General features: G+C 36.5%; 1 protein-coding gene across 6 annotated transcripts in view; it reads left to right on the top strand.

Moving 5' to 3' along the window:
- Positions 1-22,188, top strand: part of ACER3 (alkaline ceramidase 3) — a 163,022-nt gene that overhangs the window by 46,715 nt on the left and 94,119 nt on the right. For 2 of the 6 annotated variants that reach the window (XM_027581224.2, XM_027581225.2), the window contains exons 1-2: positions 7,368-7,478; positions 14,263-14,337. The exons of 1 other annotated variant lie outside the window; for it this stretch is intronic. Coding sequence is in view for 3 of the 5 variants with exons in the window: in XM_027581220.2 (XP_027437021.1) it covers positions 7,368-7,478 (111 nt within the window). In the remaining 2 variants the exon portion in view is untranslated. Of the gene's footprint in view, positions 1-4,117; positions 4,148-7,367; positions 7,479-14,262; positions 14,338-22,188 lie in introns of those variants that run through there. 3 more of the 6 variants (XM_027581221.2, XM_027581220.2, XM_027581222.2) reach the window with 2 other exon arrangements.

The following is a 22,188-nucleotide window of genomic DNA, read 5'->3' as shown; positions in this document are numbered from 1 at the left end:
TCTTTATTTTTCTGTAGGTTTTTGCTTTGTGATTACCATGAGGCTTACATAAGACAACTTAGAGATATAATAGTCTTTTTTCCCCGCTAACAACTTCTCTTACTAAAACTCTACCCTTTTATTCTCCTCCTCATAAGTTTTTGATATAACAATTTACCTGTTTTTATTGTCTATTCATTAATAAATTATTGTAGTTAGGTTTTTTAATTTTGTTTTAATTACAGCATGGCTAACATACAGTGTTATATTAGTTCCAGTTGTACATTGTGGTAATTCAACAATTCTGTACATTACTCAGTGCCCATTATGATAAATACACTCCTAATCCCCATCCCCTATTTAACCCATTCCTCCCCAACCTCCCCTCTGGTAACCATCAGTTTGTTCTCTATTGTTAGAAGTCTGTTTCTTGGTTTCTCTCTCTTTCTCTTTTTTTCTTTTGCTCATTTGTTTTGTTTCTTAAATTACACATATGAGTGAAATCATATGGTATTTGTCTTTCTCTGACTGGCTTATTTGGCTTAGCATTATACTCTAGATCATCCGTGTTGTTGCAAATGGCAAGATTTAATTCTTTGTTATGGCTGAAAAATATTCCATTATGTATATATATGCTACATCTTCTTCATTCATCTATGGATGGACACTTGGGCTGCTTCCATAATTTGGCTATTGTTAATTATGCTGTAATAAACATAGGGTGCATATATCCCTTCAAATTAGTGTTTTCATATTCTTTTTAAAAATTTTTTAAAAATTATTATTTTTTAATATTTATTTATTTGACAGAGAGAGCAGGGGGAGCAACAGGCAGAGGAGAGAAGCAGGCTCCCCACTGAGCAGAGAGCCTGACGCGGGGCTCGATCCCATTACCCTGGGATCGTGACTTGAGCCGAAGGCAGACGCTTAACCAGCTGAGCCACCCAGGCGCCCCAGTGTTTTCATATTCTTTGGGTAAATTCCCAGTAATGCAATGACTGGATCGTAAGGTAGTTCTATTTTTAACTTTTTGAGGGCCGTCCATACTGTTTTCCATAGTGGCTGCACTAGTTTGCATTCCCACCAGCAGTACATGAATGTTCCTTTTTCTCCACATCCTTGCCAACACCTGTTGTTTCTTGTGTTGATTTTAGCCATTCTGACAGGTGTGAGGTGATACCTCATTGTGGTTTTGATTTGCATTTCCCTGAGGATGAGTGGTGTTGAGCATCTTTTCATGTGTCTGTTGGCCATCTGCATGTCTCTTTTGGAGAAATGTCTGTTCATATTTTCTGCCCATTTTTTAATTGGATTATTTGGTTTCTTGGGTGGTGTATCAGTCCTTTTTATATTTGAGATACTAACTCTATTGGATATGTCATTTGCAGCTATAGTTGTTTTTTTGTTTTTTTGCAGCTATAATTATTTTGAATACTTTTGTCCTTTCACCTTTAGAGGTGATAGAGGTAAGTGATTAATATACCATTATATTACAGTATTAGAGTATTCAGATTTGGACCATATGCTTACCTTCACCAGTGTGTTGTATATTTTTATATATATTCATGTTACTAATTAGCATTATTTCATTTCAGCTTGGAGATCTTTCTTGTTTTTTTTTTGTTTTGTTTTTAGAGATTGAGAGAGCACGAGCAGGGGAGGGGAGAGGCAGAGGGTGAGAAAGAAAGAGAGACTGAATCCCAGGCAGGCTCCATGCTCAGGACAGAGCCCAATGCTGGGCTTGATTTCGTGACCCTGAGATTATGACCTGAATCAAAATCAAGAGTCGGTCGCTTAACTGACTGAGCCACCTAGGTGCCCTGATCTTGCTTTTTTTTTTTTTTTTTTTAAGACTTTATTTATTTGAGAGAGAGAGAGAGCGCAAGCACAATTGTGGGAAGTGGGGGAGGGAGAAGCAGACTCCCTACTAAGCAGGGATCTCAATGCAGGGCTTGATCCTAGAACTCTGGGATCATGACCTGAGCCGAAGGCAGTCACTTAACCAATTGAACCACCCAGGCGCTCCCCTGATCTTGTTTTCTAATAAGCGTTTATAGCTATAAATTTCGCTTTAGTGCTGCTTTTGTTGTATTCCATGAATTTTGGGATGTTGTGTTTATTTTAATTCATCTGTAAGTATTTTCTACTTTCTCTTGTGATTTCCTCTTTGATCCGTTGCTTGTTTAAGAATATGGTGTTTATCAAAACAGTATGGTACTGGCGCAAAAACAGATACATTGATTAATGGAACAGAATAGAAGAGAGCCCAGAAAGAAACCCTTGCTTATATGGTCAACTAATCTCCAACAAGGGGGCAAGAATATATAATGGGAAAAAGACAACCCATGTTGGGTTGGTGCTGGGAAAACTGGGTAGCTGCATGCAAAGGAATGAAACTGGACCACTTTCTTATACCTACACAGAAATAAGCTCAAAATGGATTAAAGACCTAAATGTAAGAACTGAAATCATAAAACTTCTAGAAGAAAACATAGGCAGTAATTTCTTTGACATCACCCTTAGCAACATTTTTCTAGATATGTCTCCTCAGGCAAGGGAAACAAAAACAAAAATAAACTTTTGGGACTACATTAAAATGAAAAGCTTTTGCACAGTGAAGGAAACCATCAACAAAATGAAAAGGCAAGAGTGACTAGAATTAATAAGACGAGAAATAAAAAGTGTTGGCGAGGATGTGGAGAAGAGGGAACCCTCGTACACTGTTGGTGGGAATGTAAATTGGTGTAGCCACTATGGAAAACAGCATGGAGGTTCCTCAGAAAGTTAGAGAAATTGAGGCACCTGGCTGGCTTAATAGGTAGAGCATGCAACTCTTGATTTCAAGGTTGTGAGGATGTAGAGATTACTTAAAAAAATACCCCCAAATTAAAAAATATATTAAAACATAGTAATATTATATGATCCAGTAATCCCACTACTGGGCATTTACCCAAAGAAAATGACAACACTAATTTGAAAAGATACATGCACTTCTGTGTTTATCACAGCATTATTAACAACAGCCACAAGATGGAAGTAGCCCAAGTGTCCATCCATAGATGAATGGATAAAGAAGATATATAAAATGGAATATTGGTCGGCCATAAAAACGAATGTTATCTTGCCATTTGTGACAACATGGATGGGCCTAGATAGTATTAGGCTAAATGAAATAAATCAGAGAAACACAGATACCATATGATTTCACTTATGTGGAATCTAAAAAACAAAACAAACAGTAAAAACAGATCCATAAATACAGAGAACAAACTATGGTTGCCATGGAGAATGGGCAAAGTGGGTGAAGTAGGAGATAGAGACTTCCAGTTATGGAATGAATAAGTTTTGGGGATGAAAGTTACAGCATAGGAAATAGTATTGTAATTAGCATTGTATGGTGACAAATGGTGGTGGGTATACTTGTAGTGAGCACAGCATAATGTATAGACTTGTCAGACACTGTTATACACCTGAAATTGGTGGAACATTATGTATCAACTGTAATTTAAAAAGGAGCTGACATAGGGGTACCTGGGTAGATCAGTTGTTTAAGCTTCTGACTCTTGATATCGGCTCAGGTCATGATCTCAGGGTCATGAGATTGAGCTGCGCATCAGGCTCCGGGCTCAGTGGGGAGTCTGCTTAGGATTCTTTCTCTCTCCCTCTGCCCCTTCTCCCAATGTCCAACCCCTCCACCCCCACTCACCCTCTCCCTTCCTCTCTCAATTAAAAAAAGGGGGGGGAGCTGACATAAGATATTAACTTCATGTTTATACTTCTCTTTGCATCTTAACATTATTAAAATAAAAAATGAAATCATTCTTTATTAAAACATTTGTATTAATTTAGATTTATCATTCATGTAATAGCATTAAATTTACCAAAGATGTGTAATGTATCAAAGACCAGGCATTTGTGTTTCAGTTTCAGGATGGTATCAGGCTTTGTATTCACAGAGAAGAGGCTGTTAGCATTTTTTTTTTTTTTTAAGATTTTATTTATTTATTTGACAGAGGGAGACACAGCCAGAGAAGGAACACAAGCAGAAGGAGTGGGAGAGGGAGAAGCAGACTCCCGCTGAGCAGGGAGCCCGATGTGGGGCTCGATCCCAGGACCCTGGGACCATGACCTGAGCCGAAGGCAGACGCTTAACGACTGAGCCACCCAGGTGCCCCGAGACTGTTAGCATTTTTAATTCAAATGAAATAAGGTGCACTGATAAAGGACATATTTTGCATCAGTTAGGATTAGGTTTGGCTGTAACAAATATGTGAAAATTAGTGCCTTAAAGAAGATGTAGATTTATTTCAGTCTGAAGAGAGGTAGTTTGGGGTTTGGATGGTAGCTCTTTGGTATCAGGGACACAAGCTTCTCTCATTTTGTTGCTTAGCCATTTTCGGTGTAGGGGCCCAGGGCAGGCTGCCCAAGATGGGCCATCTTGGTATAAAGATTATTTTGAGTTAAAAGTAATTAACTCAAATTGGGTGGCTCATTCAGTTAAGTGTCGGACTCTTGATTTCAGCCCAGGTCATGATCTTTGGATCCTGAGATCGAGCCCTGTGTTGGGCTCTACACTCATCTGGGAGTCTGCTTGGATTCTCTTTCTTCCTCTCCTTCTGCCCCGCTACTAAAATAAATAAATAAATTTTTTAAAAAGTAATTAAAACACAGCAGATACAGAAAAAGCTCTCTGTCCTGGCGCCTGGGTGGCTCAGATGGTTAAGCATCTGCCTTCAGCTCAGGTCATGATCCCAGGGTCCTGGGATGGAGCCCCACATCGGGCTCCTGGCTCAGCGGGAAGCCTGCTTCTCCCTGTCCCTCTGCCTCTCTCCCTGCTCATGTGCTCTCGCTCTCTCTCTCTATATCTCTGTGTCTCAAATGAATAAATAAAATCTTAAAAAAAAAAAAACAAGAAAACTCTGTCTCCCCAAAATTCCCTAAATTTACATTGGGAAGGAGAGTCTATAACAGGAAGAGAGCTATTAAGAGAGACTTCTCTTTACCTTCATAACTGATCTGCATAATAGGGCAACCTTGTTTTTCCAAACAACTCCTTTCACCTTCTTGCTGGTGGTCTTTCTCCCCACAGAGAACACAGAGAACAGCATTCTCTGACTGTACCCCTCTCCTTTGATCATATAAGCTTCATGTTGCCTCATTGTCTTTGGAAATTCATGTCTGTGTGGATTCTCCATACATGTAACTGTTAAATTTGTTTTTCTTCTATAAATTTGTCCCATGTGAATTTGATTTTTTTTTTTTTTTTAATGAGAGCATGAGTATGGGGAGGGTCAAAGGGAGAGGGAGAGAAAAAGCATCTTTTTTTTTTTAAAGATGTTATTTATTTATTTGACAGAGAGAGACACAGTGAGAGAGGGAACACAAGCAAGGGGAGTGGGAGAGGGAGAAGCAGGCTTTCCCTGGAGTAGGGAGCCCGATGTGGGGCTCAATCCCAGGACCCCGGGATCATGACCTGAGCCAAAGGCAGACGCCCAACCAACTGAGCCACCCACGTGCCCCGAGAGAAAGAATCTTAAGCAGACTCTGTGCTGAGCATGGAACCCTACACAGGGCTTGATCCCGTGACTCTGAGATCATGACCTGAGTGGAAATCAAGAGTTGGATTCTTAACTGACTGAGCCACCCAGGCGCCTCTGTCAATTTGATTCTAAGTCCACTTAGAAGGACCATAGGGCAGAGGAAGGTCTTCCTCCCTGACATGGGCTTAGATTCCCAGTGTCCCCTCAGAGACCAAGATGGCTTTAGCTGTTGGGGCCACATTTCCTATAGCAGAAAAGGGGAAGCAGAGACCTCTATTTTTCTTGAAAGTACCATGGCAGACTTCCCATTTATCTTGAACTCCAAGTCTCATGGCCATTCCAAGCTGCAAAAAGTTCTTGGAAATGTAGTTTTCTTAGCTAAGTAGCAATGTATTCAGGTTAAACATTGGGATTCTTTTATTAAGAAAAAAGGGAGAGTGATATTGGGAAGGCACATAGCCCCCAAAAAGAAAGGAAAGAAAAGAACATGTCATTTAATTGCCACAGACTTGTGAATTTTTGTTTTTGTTTGGTTATTTATTTGTAACTTCATTTTGTTGTGGTTGGAGGAGGTATTTTTTATGTTATCTATCTTTTTAAGTCTGTTGAGAACTTGTAGTCTAACATATGGTCTGTCCAAATGTTCCATGTGTATTTGATAAGAATGTATATGCTATATGGTAGAGTGTTCTGTATATGTCCATTAATTGATACTTCTGTTGAAAATCCTGTGTTGAAAATCATTCATTTGGAATTTGGATATTTTGTGCTACTTTATTCTACCCAGAATCTATTTGTAAAATAGTTTATCCATTTCTTTCCCCATTTTACTACTTATTTCTGCTTTTGGGTGTTTATTATTTCTTTGCTTTTCATGTTTGAGGCTTGTTTTGTTTTTGTAAAGAGAGAAACAAAAATCAGATGAAGATCCATTGCTAGAAGCAAGAAATTAAATATATTACCGCAAAATGAAATTTCAAAAAGACATGCAAAATGCATACCCCAATTTGTTGCTATTTGATTCAACAGACAAAAGTAACACAATTCTATATTTTGTCTTGTCATTAGTGTATCCGTGGACCGTTCTTTCAGTCTGAATGGCTACCTTCTCCAACTCATTTTTTGCTGTATCTTTGAGGTTCTTTTTGAGATACTTTTTCTTTTTATCTTTAGAATTACCTTAAAGGGGCACCTGGGTGGCTCAGTTGGTTAAGCATCTGCCTTCAACTCAGGTCATGATCCCGGGGTCCTGGGATCGATCCCTACATTGGGCTCTCATCTTCTCCCTCTGCCTCTGCAGCTCCCCCTGCTTGTTCTCTCTCATGCTCTCTCTCTCTCTGTCAAATAAATAAATAAGATCTTTAAAAAAAAAAAAAAAAGAATTTTCTTTAGTGGATGTTCTGATTGAAAAATCTTAGTTTTGGGACACCTGCATGGCTCAGTTAGTTAATTGTTTGCCTTCAGCTCAAGTCATGATCCCAAGGTCCTGGAATCGAATGCTGCATCGGGCTCCTTGCTCAGTTGGGAGTCTGCTTCTCTCTCTGCTTGCTGCTCCCCCCACCATTTGTGCTTGCTTATTCTCTCTCTCTCTCTGACAAATAGATAAATGAAATCTTAAAAAAAAAATCTTAGTTTCACTTGTCGAAAGTTATCTTTATTTTAATTGGATCGTTTTACAGGATTTTTTTTTTGAGTAGGGAATTATTTTCCTTTAGCACCTTGTAAATATGTTTCCACCGTCTTTCTTGGAAGTCACCTATTTAATTTTTATTAAGGGCCAAGTTCATGTATTTTTATTTAAAGTGGTATTGACTAATATAATTATTTTCTTGTGTTCTTCTCCTATAGGGAATACAGTGAGTAACCTGATTATGATTATACCTCCAATTTTTGGTGCAATTCAGAGTGTTAGAGATGGACTGGAAAAGCGGTACATTGCTTCTTATTTAGCACTCACAGGTATGTGTAACACTTCATCTAAAAATGTGTACAGTATTCGGATGGGTTATTTTTCTCATTCATACCTAAAATTGGTTCTTAATTTTGTGTTGTTTATTACACAACTTGAACATATTCTGAAACTTCTGATTTAAAACTCCAGTAAATTGAACTACATTTTGAATACAGGTTTTTAAAATTCATTATTTCAAGCATACAGAAAAGAATAGAGATAATATAACAAATATACCCATGTGTCTTACCACTCAGCTTTGTCAGATGTTAGTACTTTGCAATATATATTGTTTCAGATTTTTTTCTTTTTTAAGGAAATAAATTACTATGGATAAAATTGAAGCTACATTTGTATTCCTGCCTGATTTTATTCCCCTCATCCTCCCAGCTCATCCTCCTAGAGTTAACTTCTATACTTAATTTGATTATAATTTTCTCAGATGTTTTTGTATTTATACTACATATATATGTATAATTAAAAGTATATATAATATGGTTTGCATATTTTCAAACTTTTTTAAAGGATATTATACTGTATCTAACCTTTTGCAACTTACTCATATTCCTCTACCTTGTCTGTGGAGCAGGGGCTGTGTCTTGGTCATCTTTGTATCCCTATTGACTGGCAATTTAGTGGTCTGCAGTAAGTGTTGGATGGATGGATAAATGAACTTTACGAGAGCAGAAGATGGGAAAATCTCCCTGTCATGTTCTTGCATTATCATCATAACAAGAAAAATAACAAAGTTGATTCTAGTTTGTTTCTTTTCTGTATAACCTTCTAAACACAATTTCTTGTTTTAGCCCAAAGTATTATTTATATATAGGTAGAAAGGACTTTTTTTTTTTTTTTTATTTTTCATTTATTTATTTGACAGAGAGAGAGAGACGGCAAGAGAGGGAACACAAGCAGGAGGAGTGGGAGAGGGAGAAACAGGCCTCCCGCTGAGCAGGGAGCCCAATGTGGGGCTTGATCCCAGGACCTTGGGATCATGACCTGAGCCAAAGGCAGACGCTTAAATGACTGAGCCACCCAGCACCCTAGAAAGGACTTTTAATTACTACAAATCAGTAAGCTATAATGTGTCATATCAGATGTTGCAATGTGTCATATCAGATTCTACTGTAATTAATCATTAGATATGAGAGACTTCAGTTTTGGAATCCATTTCTCATATCCATGACATTTTAAGAAAGTTATTTGTTTTAAGAAAGTTACTTCAAAAGGAAGACTTACCTACAAACTTAGCTCTTTGCCTTATTACCTGGAATTTTTTTTTAAAAGATTTATTTATTTTTGGAGAGAGTGTAAGTGGGTAGGGGCAGAGGGAGAGAGATTCTAATGCAGACTCCATGCTGAGCATCATGACCTGAGCCAAAACCAAGAGCTGGAGGCTTAACCGACTACACCACCTAGGTGCCCCTATTTCCAGAGATGTTTTAAGAATGTTTATGAAATACTGACAAATCACAATCAGTAATAACAATAAGAATAAAAAGATTTAAGGGACTTCCTGGTTGCCCTAGGATAATAGTGTCCTCCTAAATTAGAATTTGTCCACTATCCTCCCAGAAAACCATACAGATTAAGAAAGAAAATACATAGTACCACACTTATTCAATACTTTCAGCCTTACTGTGAGAGAAAGAATACTATGAACTTCAAATCATTTTTAAATAAGTAAAAACACCAATTTCCAACAGAACTATCTTTGATGTTTTAGAGTTGGGGAAGTTTGAAAAACTGCATGAAAAAGAGGAGAGGGGTTGAGAACCTAAGTCTGAAAAAAAAAATAAAGCTTCACATTAAATGCAAAATTTCTGAAAGCAGTCTAAGATCTGGTAGATTACAGTACTGGCTGGAGGTAAAGGACTTAAAAGTGTGTAAGACCTAAGATGGCATTTTTGGAAAGGTACCACTTCTGGAAAAGAGATAAATAGAAAGGGGGTGGGACTGGGGCGCCTGGGTGGCTCAGTTGGTTAAGTGTCTGACTCTTGATTTTGGCTCAGGTCATGATCTCAGGGTCCTGGGATTTGAGCCCTGCGTCAGACTCTGTGCTGAATGTGGAGCCTGTTTGGGATTCTCTCTTTCCTTCTCTCTTTCTTAAAAAAAAAAAAAAAAAAGTATTTCAAAAAAGAAAGGGGGAGGGACCTTTTGGAGATATGTCAGTGAAGGAAGCTAGAGGGAGGAATTAAGATCCTTTGGAAACAAAGGAACTATAAAACTTAACAGACCTTTCCCCTTCACTCCCTCTATCACCCAAGTAAGTAAGTATATATGAAAAAGGGCACTGAACCTCACTATTCTGACAGAAGGGAGCAGTCTTGAGCTAGGAATTTTTAAGCCCCCCAAAGTCTTTACTCCTGCAAAATGGACCATATAAAATTACTGTAAAAAGACAACAAAATGAAAATCAAAATTTTTTGGCTCATGGCATCCTTCCCTGACAACTAGTTATAAAGCGGAAGGAAACTGTAGCATAAAACTCCTAGCTAAATTAACGAGGCTCAAAGAAATTAATCAAAATTTAGAAACAAATAACACCCCCTTCTTCTAAAAGAAATAGAATTGATTAAACTTAGGAAAGATATTGAGGCTGAATTACAATCTGTTGAATATTTAATAAGGGCTACTTAAGAAGGCAGAGAAATAAGCAAAAGAATGAAAATGAGAGTTAAGAAAGGGCCAGAGAGAAAGTGATTGAAATGGAAGAGAGGCAGAGAAGACCTCATAAACATATAATTGGAGTCCCTGGAGAAGAAAAACAAAACAGTGGGGGTGCCTGGGTGGCTCAGTTGTTAAGCATCTGCCTTCAGCTCAGGTCATGAGCTCAGGGTCTTGGGATTGAGCCCCATAGAGCCCCATGTCGGGCTCCCTGCTCAGCAGGAAGCCTGCTTCTCCCTCTCCCACTCTCCCTGCTTGTGTTCCCTCTCTCACTGTCTCTCTCTCTCTCTCTGGTCAAATGAATAAATAAAATCTTAAAAAAAAAACAGTGAAACAGAATTTACATTTAAAATTATAATTCAAAAAACTTTTTAGAAATGAAAGAAAGAAATGAATCTGTATTGAAAGGTCCATCTTTGCCTCTTAAAACTGACTTGGAATAGTTAACTCTGAAACATAGCCTTGTAAAACTACTAGATTTTAAAAATGAAAAAAAAAATTCTTAAAGCTCTAATGAAAAAGGCCCAGTTACTGACTAGGGCAAATAAATTAGGCCAGCATTTGACCTCATCAGCAAAACACAGAAAGGCACCAGTGGAACAGCAGTTTTAGTGTCAGCCATAGATTTTCTATTCTAATCAAGTTGTTTTTCAGATAATCTAGGTTATAGAAAGACAGTTTTAAACATGCAAGACTCCTTCCTCATGAATTTGTGAACATTATACTAATTTAGTAGCTACTAGCCACATGTGGCAATTTAAATTTAAATTAATTAAAATTAAATAAAATGTAAAATTCAATTCCTCTGTCACACTAGCCACATTTCAACTGCTCAATACTCATAATGTGGCTTGTAGCTACCCTATTAGGCAATGCAGATAGAGAACATGTCCATTATCACAGAAAGTTCTGCTGACTACATTATACTAGAGAATGATGTTCATCCAACTTGTCCAAAGACAAGACTGGGAAAACTTTGGCAAAATGTCTGATGGTGAGCCTTTAATATATTTAACTATAGATCTAAGGCTAATACAGGTGGGATAGGGTTGAAGGATAATATATGGACACATTATATGGTGTAATAAGTAGAAAGAATGAAGTTTTTTTAAATGAGAGAAGGAAAGGGCAAAGTAGAATAAGTTCATTGACTGTTGCCTAGGTAATAAGTTGAGCACTAAAGAATATGATTTAAAAGTAACAAATTGGATTGTAAAAGGTCAAGTAAGAAAATAAAGTGGAATCAGAGTACTATAAACCGCGTAAGTGCAAAAGAAACCCTTAGAACAAAAAAAATGCCTTTTCTACATACCAAAAGAAGTTTTTTAAAGAGCAAAAAAGACTTATCACTTAGAAAAATACATTAAATATAAAATAATATGTGTAACAATTATAGTAAGAAATATGATTGAGATTAAACACATCAGTCATATCAATCAATACAAATGAGCTTAACTGTCAAAAGAAACATTTTCGAATTTGCTTACTAAACAAAACCAAACTTTATGCTTTGTATAAAAGATACACCTAAAACAAAATGATTCAGAAAAATTAGAAATCATAAGAAAGTAGTAGTGATCTTGATATCATATAAAGTAGAATTTCCATTAAAAAGCATTAAATGTGATATAATTCTAGAATGTTTATATTATATTAATTAGAATGTTATATTGAATGTTTATAATTCTAGAAACCATGATTCACAATGAAAATATAAGTTATGAATATCTCTGCACCAAGTAATACAAATACCATTTTTATATAGCAGAAACTACAAAAGATACAAGGATAAATAGAAATATAATAGAAGATTATCGTTTGCCGCACTCAGTACAAGACAGCTGAAGTGAACAACAACAAAAAATCAACGATTTCTAAGACCTAACAACATAACCAGTAAACCACATGGTTTATGCGGAACTTCACACCCTGATAATAGAACATATACCCGCTTCTCAAGTGTGCAGAAAATGTTCGTAAGAACAAAGGAGTGAGTTCCATGAAGAAGAAATAATGAAATAATATCCTCTGATCATAGTGCATCCATGCTAAAAATTAACAACAAATTCAAACCAGAAAAAGTTTCTTCCTTTTCAGAATTTTAAAATCTTCTATTAACTCTTGATTGAAAGGGAAAATGTAAAGTGAAATTATAAAATCCTTAAAATAGAGTTGTAACAAAAATTTTGCAGCCATCAGAGGACAATCCATAGGCTTAAACACTTAATAATAAAAGATTAAAAAGTGAAATATATTTTTTAAAGATTTTATTTTTATTTTATTATTTTTTTAAAGATTTTATTTATTTGACAGAGAGAGACACAGTGAGAGAGGGTACACAAGCAGAGGGAGTGGGAGAGGGAGAAGCAGGCTTCCCTCCCAGCCCGGAGCCCAATATGGGGCTTGATCCCAGGACTCTGGGAACATGACCTGAGCCGAAGGCAGATGCTTAACAACTGAGCCACCCAGACACCCCTAAAGATTTTATTTATTTGAGAGCGAGTGAGCAAGAGAGAGAGAGAGAGCGAGAGCACAAGCAGAGGGAAGGGCAGAGGGAGAAGCAAACTCCCCGCTGAGCAGGAAGTCCCGGGAGTGAGCCTGTGGGAGCCTGCTGTGGTGCTGGATCCCAAGACCCTGGGATCAGGGCCCAAGCTTAAGGCAGACGCTTAACCGCTTAGCCACTCAGGTGCCTCCCAAAAAGTGAAATATTAATTAAGACCTCAAAAGGCAAGAAAAAAGGACCACAAAGTAAACCAAATGAAAGTTCAAGGGAGGAAATTATAAAGACATAAGCAGAAATTAACCAGAAGACAGAAAAACATAGTTCTAATTAATGCATCAAAACCCATTTTTTTCTTTAAAGAAAAAGTAGGCAACTAGCTAACTTACGAAAGGAAGCGAGCATAAACATACATAATAAATGACAAAGGGAAATATCCATTGAAACAAAGGAATTAAATTTTAAAACCTCTTTTTGGCTTTTTTGATGTATGTGTGAAACAATGTTGTCCAACAATAAACTGGAATTTTTATTTGCCTACTTGTTCTAAAATAAGTAAAAATAAAACCTCTATGTAAATACATTTAGAATTGGATAATTTACTAAGAAAATAGTTTACCAAAATTGACCCCAGGAAAGATAGAAAGCTTTGAACAGACCAATGTCTGTATAAAAAATAAAGTAAGTTGTCAAGGAACTCCACAAAATAATACCATGCCCAGATAGTTTCACAAAGTTGTACTAAAACTTCACAAAGACCAGATAGTCCCAGTATTACATAAATTTTTTCAAAGCATGAATAACAAAGGAAAATTTCCAAATTCTTTTTATGAAGCGAACAACAGTGTTATGTAAACTTGATAAAAGTGCCGTAAAAAAGGAAAATTAAGGACTAATATGAATATCAATGCAGAGATCGTAAGTTGTTATCAAACAAAAAGGAGTGAACTGATGCATGTAACAAGAACCTCAGAAATACACCAAGTGAAAGAAACTAAAAGATATAAAAGAAAACAGATTATGTGATTCTATTTATATGAAATTTCTAGAAAAGGCAAAATTATGGAGGTGAGGAAATCATCAGTTACATTGGGTTTAAGGTAGGACTGGATGTTGACTGCAGATGGTCATAGGGAACTTCTTGGAGTGATGCAGTTATCACAAAAACTGGATTGTGATGGTTGCACAGCTTTTTAAATTTACTAAAACTCAAAGTCATACATTGAGTAAATTTAATGGTATATCTCAATACTTGATTAAAAACTAAAAACCAGTGGACACAGGAAATGGAGGAATGTGCACACTGAGAGAGAATGAGAGACATTGAGAGTTTACATCTCAGGTGGGACTGAAGGAAGAAAAGCAGTAGAGGAGAATATAGATACAGAAGACTTGAAATCAGCGATATTGTGTATAGAAGCTGTATCTCTTCTCTGGTGGGATATAGCTGTTTTTTCCATTGTACCTGACATTTAGGATCCAGGCAGCCACTCCTAATTGTTGAAGATTGATGAATCCTATTTGTCACCCTGTGTTAGGATTTTCCTTAACAGGGATCAATGTCTTATTAAGTGAATTCATTTGCATATTAATGACCAAAAGTCATTTTTTTTATATTTATACAGATATGATGATTTGAGTAACTATTCCACATATTGTGGTAATCTGCTGTCTTCTGATATTCCTGTGAATATATGGAGGTACATATTTTCTAAATTACTTTTTCCTGTAACCTTTTTCCAACTGAAGAAGGTTTAGGGGTGATTAAGGGAGACAAAAAATACAGCACAATAGAGGCATCATAATGAAATTCTTGGGCCTCTTGTATCAGTATCTCTTCATGGAAGGCATCCTTATGAAATTTATTCTTTGAAAGTCAGAGAAAGCCCTTTAGCTCAATTTTTTAAAAATACTTCTTCCAGTTATACCACTAATATAGATTAATAAGTCCTTACTGAATTCCTTGGAACCAAAAGTATTTCTGAATTCAGATTGCTTTTGGATATTAGAAAATTAATAGATTGTAATAGATTTAGAAAATTAATAGATTGTAGAAAATTAGTAGATTGTAGACAGTATACCTACTAAGCCCACCAAGACTTGGGGCAGCATTCCATACGTGAACTATTCATCTTGCTGCTTAACATGAATATTTACACTAACTGGGCTAAATAATTATCATAAATAGTCTTATGTCCAATCAGGTCAGGTTTTACTGTCAAATCAGTTTGTGCCAAACTTAAAAAACAAAAGAACTTTTGGTTTTTTTTTTCCAGAAAACTTTATGTCATGTTAATTATTTTTTTAAATTTTATTTTATTATGTTATGTTAATCACCATATATTACATCATTAGTTTTTGATGTGGTGTTCCATGATTCATTGTTTGCATATAACACCCAGTGCTCCATTCAATACGTGCCCCCTTTAATACCCATCACCAGGCTAACCCATCATCCCCCCACAACCCTCAGTTTGTTTCTCAGAGTCCATAGTCTCTCATGGTTCGTCTCCCTGTCCAATTACCCCCCCTTCATTTTTCCCTTCCTACTATCTTCTTCTTTTTTTTTTTTAACATATAATGTATTATTTGTTTCAGAGGTACAGGCCTGTGATTCATCAGTCTTACACAATTCACAGCGCTCACCATAGCACATACCCTCCCCAATGTCTGTCACCCAGCCACCCCATCCCTCCCACCCCCCACCACTCAAGATTTTATTATATTTATTTGAGAGAGTGAGAGAGAGAGCACAAGAGGGAGTAGGGTCAGAGGGAGAAGCAGACTCCTCACCGATCAGGGAGCCTGACGCAGGACTCAATCCCGGGACTCTGGGATCATGACCTGAGCCGAAGGCAGTCGCCCAACCAACTGAGCCACCCAGGAGCCCCAAGAACTTTTGGTTTTAAAAGCTTTTTTTTAGTTATTAAATAAGATATTTAAATTTATTTAATTCTCTCTTTTCTTATTTTAAAAAGTAGTAGATAATAAATAGAATCTGGCCCCACATTAGGAAAATAATAATCCATGACAGCTGGAGTTTACTCCCCAGAGTGCAGGATCATTCAGATTTAGGAGATCAATTAATACATACAATAAATACAATTTATTACAGTAGTAAATTCAAGAAGAAAAACCATGTGATTGTCTTCATAAATGCTGATAAAGCCTTTGTCAAATTCAGTACCCATTTCTTTTTTTTTTTTTTTTTAATATTTTATTTATTTGACACAGTGAGAGAGAGAGCACAAAAGGAAAGTGGCAGGCAGGCGGAGAGGGAGAAGCAGGCTCCCAGTTGAGCAGGGAGCGTGATGTGGGGCTCAATCCCAGTAACTTGGGGTCATGAACTGAGCTGAAGGCAGACACTTAACTGACTGAGATACCCAGGTGCCCCTCAGTACCCATTTCTGATTAAAAAGAAAACTCAAGAAATTAGGAATTGATGGATACTGTATTAACATGGTAATATAATATCTCAGTCCTAAAGCCAGCATTTTACTCAGTGTGGAAGTACTAGAAGCACTAGAGGCATTAATCAGTGCATTTATACCAGAGAAAGTGATTACGGACCAAAGAATTGGGAAAGGAAACTATCTTTGTTAATAGATACCATAGTATTCCTGAAAACTCTAGTCCAGAGAATCAATTATCAAGCTAACTCAATGCAACTATTTGGTGAGGTATCAGGTTTAAAATTGTAAAAAGCAATAAGCTTCATACATACAAACAATATCCCATTAGGTATAATAGTAAAGAAGACCCCATTTAAAATACCATCGCAAAAGATAAAGTATCTAGGAATAAATTTAATAATAAATATATAGTATCTCTGAAAAAAACTAGAACACTTGATGACATGAAAATAAATCTGAAAAAATAAAAAGTTGTTTCTGGATAGACAACTTAAAGATGCCATTAGTCTAGGTTAATTTATTATTATGATTATTATTTTTAAAGATTTTATTTATTTAACAGAGAGAGGGAGAGTACAAGCAGGGGGAGCAGCAGAGGGAGAGGGAGAAGCAGGCTCCTCACTGAGCAGGGAGCCCGATGAGGGGCTCGATTCCAGGGCCCTGAGATCATGACCTGAGCCGAAGGCAGACGCTTAAGCAACTGAGCCACCCTGCACCCCCAGGTTAGTTTACTGAAATAAATAATACTAATAGAAAAACCAGTAAGTTGTTTTCATTAAGACAAGTGGATACTAAAGTTTATATGAAAATATAAACATGCAAAGGTATCTTGGAAATGTTTAAAAAGGAAGAGCTATAAGGATAAACTAGTCCTCCTATATGTTAAAGTATACTCTATAACTTGCATTGGTAAAATAGTGTATATAGTACTGGTATTCCAATAGATAGTACAGTGGAATTTTTTTTAAAAAAAGGCATAAATAGGGGCGCCTGGGTGGCTCAGTTGGTTGAGTGTCAGACTCCTGGTTTTGGCCCAGGTCATGATCTCAGGGTCGTGAGATCGGGCCCCACATAGGGCTCTGTGCTCAGCCAGAATCCTTCCTTTTCTTTCCCGCTTGCCCTCCCCCCGACTCGTGCTCTCTCTCACTCTAAAGTAAATAAATAAATAAAATCTTTTAAAAAAATAAAAAGGCATAAATAGACCCAAGTCCATATTAGAGTTCAGTATATGGTAAAGATTGTATCTCTAATCATTGGGAGAAAGAAGAATATTTTAATACATGGTATGAAAAATAGAATGGATGTATGTATACCTTATACATAAGAGTACGTTCTAAGTTAATCAGAGACCTAATTACAAAAACTAAAATCTTGTAAGTACTAGAAGAAAATACATGTGAATTCTTCTATATCCAGAATGTGGGGAAAGTTTTTATAACTGTGATTCAACATCTAGATGTAATAAAGGAAAATGTTCGCCAATTAAATAAAAACTTTGGCTTGGCAAAAAAACACCATAAGCGAGGGCCAAAGCAAAAGACCAAATGGTGAAAATATTTATGACGTACACTACAGGTAGAGGTTTAATATCCCTAACTTTTGTGCTTAACCAACTGAGGCACCTAGGCACCCCTCAGCACGACTTTTAAATATTGAGGATAAAAAGGACCAAAAATCCGATAAAAATAAGTCATCAGAGATGGACAGAAAATTCTCCAAAAAATATATTAAAAATAGCCAACATATTTAAGAAAAGATACTTAGTTCACTCATAATAAATGCAAATGAGAACAAATAAATAAACAAGTATTATTTATTTCAGTAAACTAACCTGGGGGTGCAGGGGTGGCTCAGTTGCTTAAGCGTCTGCCTTCGGCTCAGGTCATGATCATAATAAAAGAAATGCAAATACACTGATGTGTTATTTCTCATTTGTCAGATTGGCAAAAAGTGAAATGCTTGACAACATATTCTTGGCAAGGCTGTGGTAGAAATCTGCACTCCACATATTGCTGGTGAGAATACAAAATTTTTGTAGGTGAATTTGACAATATCTAGCAAAACTATATATGCAGTTACCCTTTGACTCAGCATTCACGTTTTTTTTTTAAAGATTTTATTATTTATTGGAAGAGAGAGAGAGAGCACAAGCGGGGTGAGGGCCAGAGGGAGAGAGAGAAGCAGACAACCCCCCCTAAGTAGGGAGCCCAACTTGGGGCTCCATCCCAGGACCCTGGGATCATGACCCGAGCTGAAGGCAGCTGCTTAACCGACTGAGCCACCCAGGCGCCCCTCAGCATTTACATTTTAAAGAATTTTCTGTGAAGATACATACCCAGTGATTCAAAATTAAATAGACACATGGATATTTATTACAAATTAAAATCCCATATAAGCTTTAAACATAAAACCCAGGGGCGCCTGGGTGGCTCAGTTATTAAGTGTCTGCCTTCGGCTCAGGTCATGATCCCAGGGTCCTGGGATTGAGCCCCACATTGGGCTCCCTGCTCGGGGGGAAGCCTGCTTCTCCCTCTCCCACTCTCCCTGCTTGTGTCCCTCTCTCGCTGTGTCTCTCTCTGTCAAATAAATAAGTAAAATCTTTAAAAAGAAATAAATAAATAAACATAAAACCCATATATGCTTTAAAAGATGCAGAGTGTGAAAGTATAAATGTAAAAGGATACAGGAGGGTTTAACACTTCTCAGACTATACTTTTTTGTATTGTTTTTATTTTTAAAACCATATTATGATTTTACATACTCAAAAAATATAATTAGATCAGGCAGAACAGGAAGTAGTGGAAATTAGGGGGAGGGACCCTGACTTTGAATACAAAGATAAATAAATTGCAGAAGATAACGTTTGATAAAGAATTGTTATCCAAAATATATAAAGAACTCTGTATACAAAATGTAAATATAAAATTCAACATTAAGAAAACAACTTGGTTAAAAAATGGACCAAGAACCTTAATAGACACCTCACCAAAGAAGATGTATAGATGGTAAATAATATGAAAAGATGCTCCACATCATATATCATCAGAAAAATGCAAATTAAAATAACAGTGAGATCCCGCTATACATCTATTAGAATGGACAAAATCCAAATACTTTTGAGGATGTGAAGCAATACGAACTGTCATTCATTGCTGCTAGGAATGCAAAATGGAGCAGCCACGTTGGAAGACAGTTTGGTGGTTTCTTGCAAAAACTCAACATAATCTTACCATATGATTCAGCAGTGATGCTTTTTGTTATTTACCCAATAGAGTTGAAAAATTATGTCCACACAAAAATCACACAGATGTTTATACCAGCTTTATTTATAATGCCAATACTTGGAAGCAACAAGAAGTCCTGTAGTAGGTAAATGGATAAACTGTGGTATCTCCAGACAATGAAATGTTATTCAATACTAAAAAGAAGTAAGCTATCAAAGTATGAAAAAACAAAGAGGAACCTAAAATGTCTATTAGAAGTGAAAGAAGCCAGTCTGAAAAGACTACATGCTATATAATTCCAGCTCTATGATGTTCTGGAAAAGGCATATAGAGACAGTGAAAAGATCAGTAAAAAGATCAGCGTCGCCAGGAGTTTGGGGGAGGGAGAGATGAATAGGCAGAACACAGAGGTTTTTAGCACTGTGAAACTATTCTATATTTCTATGATACTGTAATGGTGGGTACATGCCATTATAAATTTGTCCAAATCCATAGAATGTACAATACCAAGACTGAACTATAATGTAAACTGTGGACTTTGGGTGATAAGGTTGTTTTATTGTAGATTTATCAGTTGTAACAAATGCACCTCTAGGGGAGGCTATGCATGTGGGTGAGTAGGGGTTATATGGGAAATATCTGTACCTTCTACTCAATTTTGCTGTGAAATGAAATCTTGTGTAAAAAAAAAAAACTTGTAATAATAAAAAAACTTGTAATAATAAAAAAAATACTATACCCTTTATCAAATAGAGAACATAACCACAGAGGAGGAAAGTGAAAGTATTTATCCAATTAACTTTAAATGTTATTTTCATTATATGAAACCTTGGCATTTGCAATGACATGGATGGAACTGGAGGGTATTATGCTAAGCAAAATAAATCAACCAGAGCAAAACAATTATTATATGATCTCATTGATATGAGGAATTTGAGAAACAAGACAGTGGATCATAGGGGAAGGAAGGGAAAAATGAAACAAGATGAAACCAGAGAGGGAGACAAACTATAAGAGACTCTTAATCTCAGGAAACAAACTGAGGGTTGCTGGAGTGGAGCGGGGTGGGAGGGATGGGGTGTCTGGGTGATGGACATTGGAGAGGGTATGTACTATGGTGAGCACTGTGAATTGTGTAAGACTGATGAATCACAGACTTGTACCCCTGAACAAATAATACATTATATCTTAATAAAAAGAATAATAAAAAAAAAAAAGCTTTCCCTTCCCATACGATTTGTTTGTTTGCTTGTTAGTATCAGTACAAACTTGTGGATTCTTTTTTCATACCATGTATTGTAACCCAATTCTGTCATTTTTCATTTGGAAGTTCAAATTGTCCTGGCTTGGCCAACTGCTCTCTGTGTTATTTTGACATGATTCCCTCATTTTTTGGACATTTTCTTACTTTCTGGCATGACAAGATGTGCCAGACTCATCTTGTATTCTTCCCTCATCCCAGAAATGATCATTTCTCCAAGAAGTCTTCATTCCTTCAGTAGGAAAGATTTTTAGAAACCAAGACCTCAACACTAGATGTGTTTGCTGCTACTTAACACTCACTGCTTCCAGGCCCTTTCGGAAGATAAAACATGTGCCCTCCTTAATGTCCATCACCCAGTTAACCTATCCCCCAACCCTCCTCCCCTCTGGCAACCCTCAGTTTGTTTCCTATGATTAAGAGTCTTTTGTGGTTTGTCTCCCTCTCTGATTTCATCTTGTTTTATTTTTCCCCCCCCTTCTCCTATGTTCTCTGTTTTGTTTCTTAAATTCCACATTTGAGTGAGATTATATGATAATTGTCTTTCTCTGACAGACTTATTTTGCTTAGCATAATACCCTCCAGTTCCATCCATGTCACTGCAAATGGCAAGATTTCGTTTTTTGATGGCTGAGTAATATTCCATTGAATACACACACACACACACACACACACACACACACACACACACACACACACACACACAGATATACCACATCTTCTTTATCCATTCATCTGTTGATGGACATCTGGGCTCTTTCCATAGTTTGGCTATTGTGGACATTGCTTAAATTCTGCAATATAAGTATTTTCAAAATAAAGTGTTTACTTTTTAAAAAGATTTATTGAGCACTTACTGTCTGCATGCTAGAATATCAAGCAATTTAACAATAAACGAGATTTGGAGTAAGTAAATGTAGGAACAAAAACAGACAGTGATTACAGGAGAGATGTTTTTGCTGATGTAACAATCTCTCTGTTTGTATTACTTCTATACTTTATTCTTGCTTTTGTGATTGCTATCTTATCACTCTACATTTTAACTGTCATAATCTGTTTTTAAGTTGTCTGTTCCATCTGAGCTTCCTGAAAGCAGGGGCTCAGTCTCACTCTTCTGGATATCTGGCATTCAGCAATACCTGGTGTAAGCTAAACATGTGAGAATGTTTGATGAATGAATGAATGCTTTATTTTTAAGCCTTGAACAGCAAACATGTTTGCTAAGACTTTTTCATATATGTACTTGTTTGAATTTTTCACTGAGTTAAGTCTCCCCACTGAAAATATTTGTGTATGTGTGTATATGAGAGAGACATACACATGTACACAAACAAACTTTATCTGGAAATAAAGATTTGATTAACAAATCCCAAGGAAATTTAGTAAATATTTGTAAAAGATTTTCAGTGTTTTGTTTTTGTGAACATAAATCCTTAATAACTACTTGAGATGCACTTACTTTTTGGAATTGAAGGAGATTTTACAGAAAGAATTAGGAACTTTGGCATTGTGTTGAAGCATATTAGGGCAGACTATTAGTAATTTATGAGGTATATTGTGTTCTTGCTTGGAGCCTAAAGCCACTAAATTTCATTTTTTAATTCATTCAACAAATGTTTACTGAGAATCTATTATGTGGTAGGTATTGTTCTC

The sequence above is a fragment of the Zalophus californianus genome, chromosome 11 (assembly GCF_009762305.2).
Source record: "Zalophus californianus isolate mZalCal1 chromosome 11, mZalCal1.pri.v2, whole genome shotgun sequence".
NCBI classification, from domain to species: Eukaryota; Metazoa; Chordata; class Mammalia; order Carnivora; family Otariidae; genus Zalophus; species Zalophus californianus.
The sequence above is the reverse complement of the archived record's forward strand: the minus strand, read 5'-3'. Positions and strand labels throughout refer to the sequence as shown.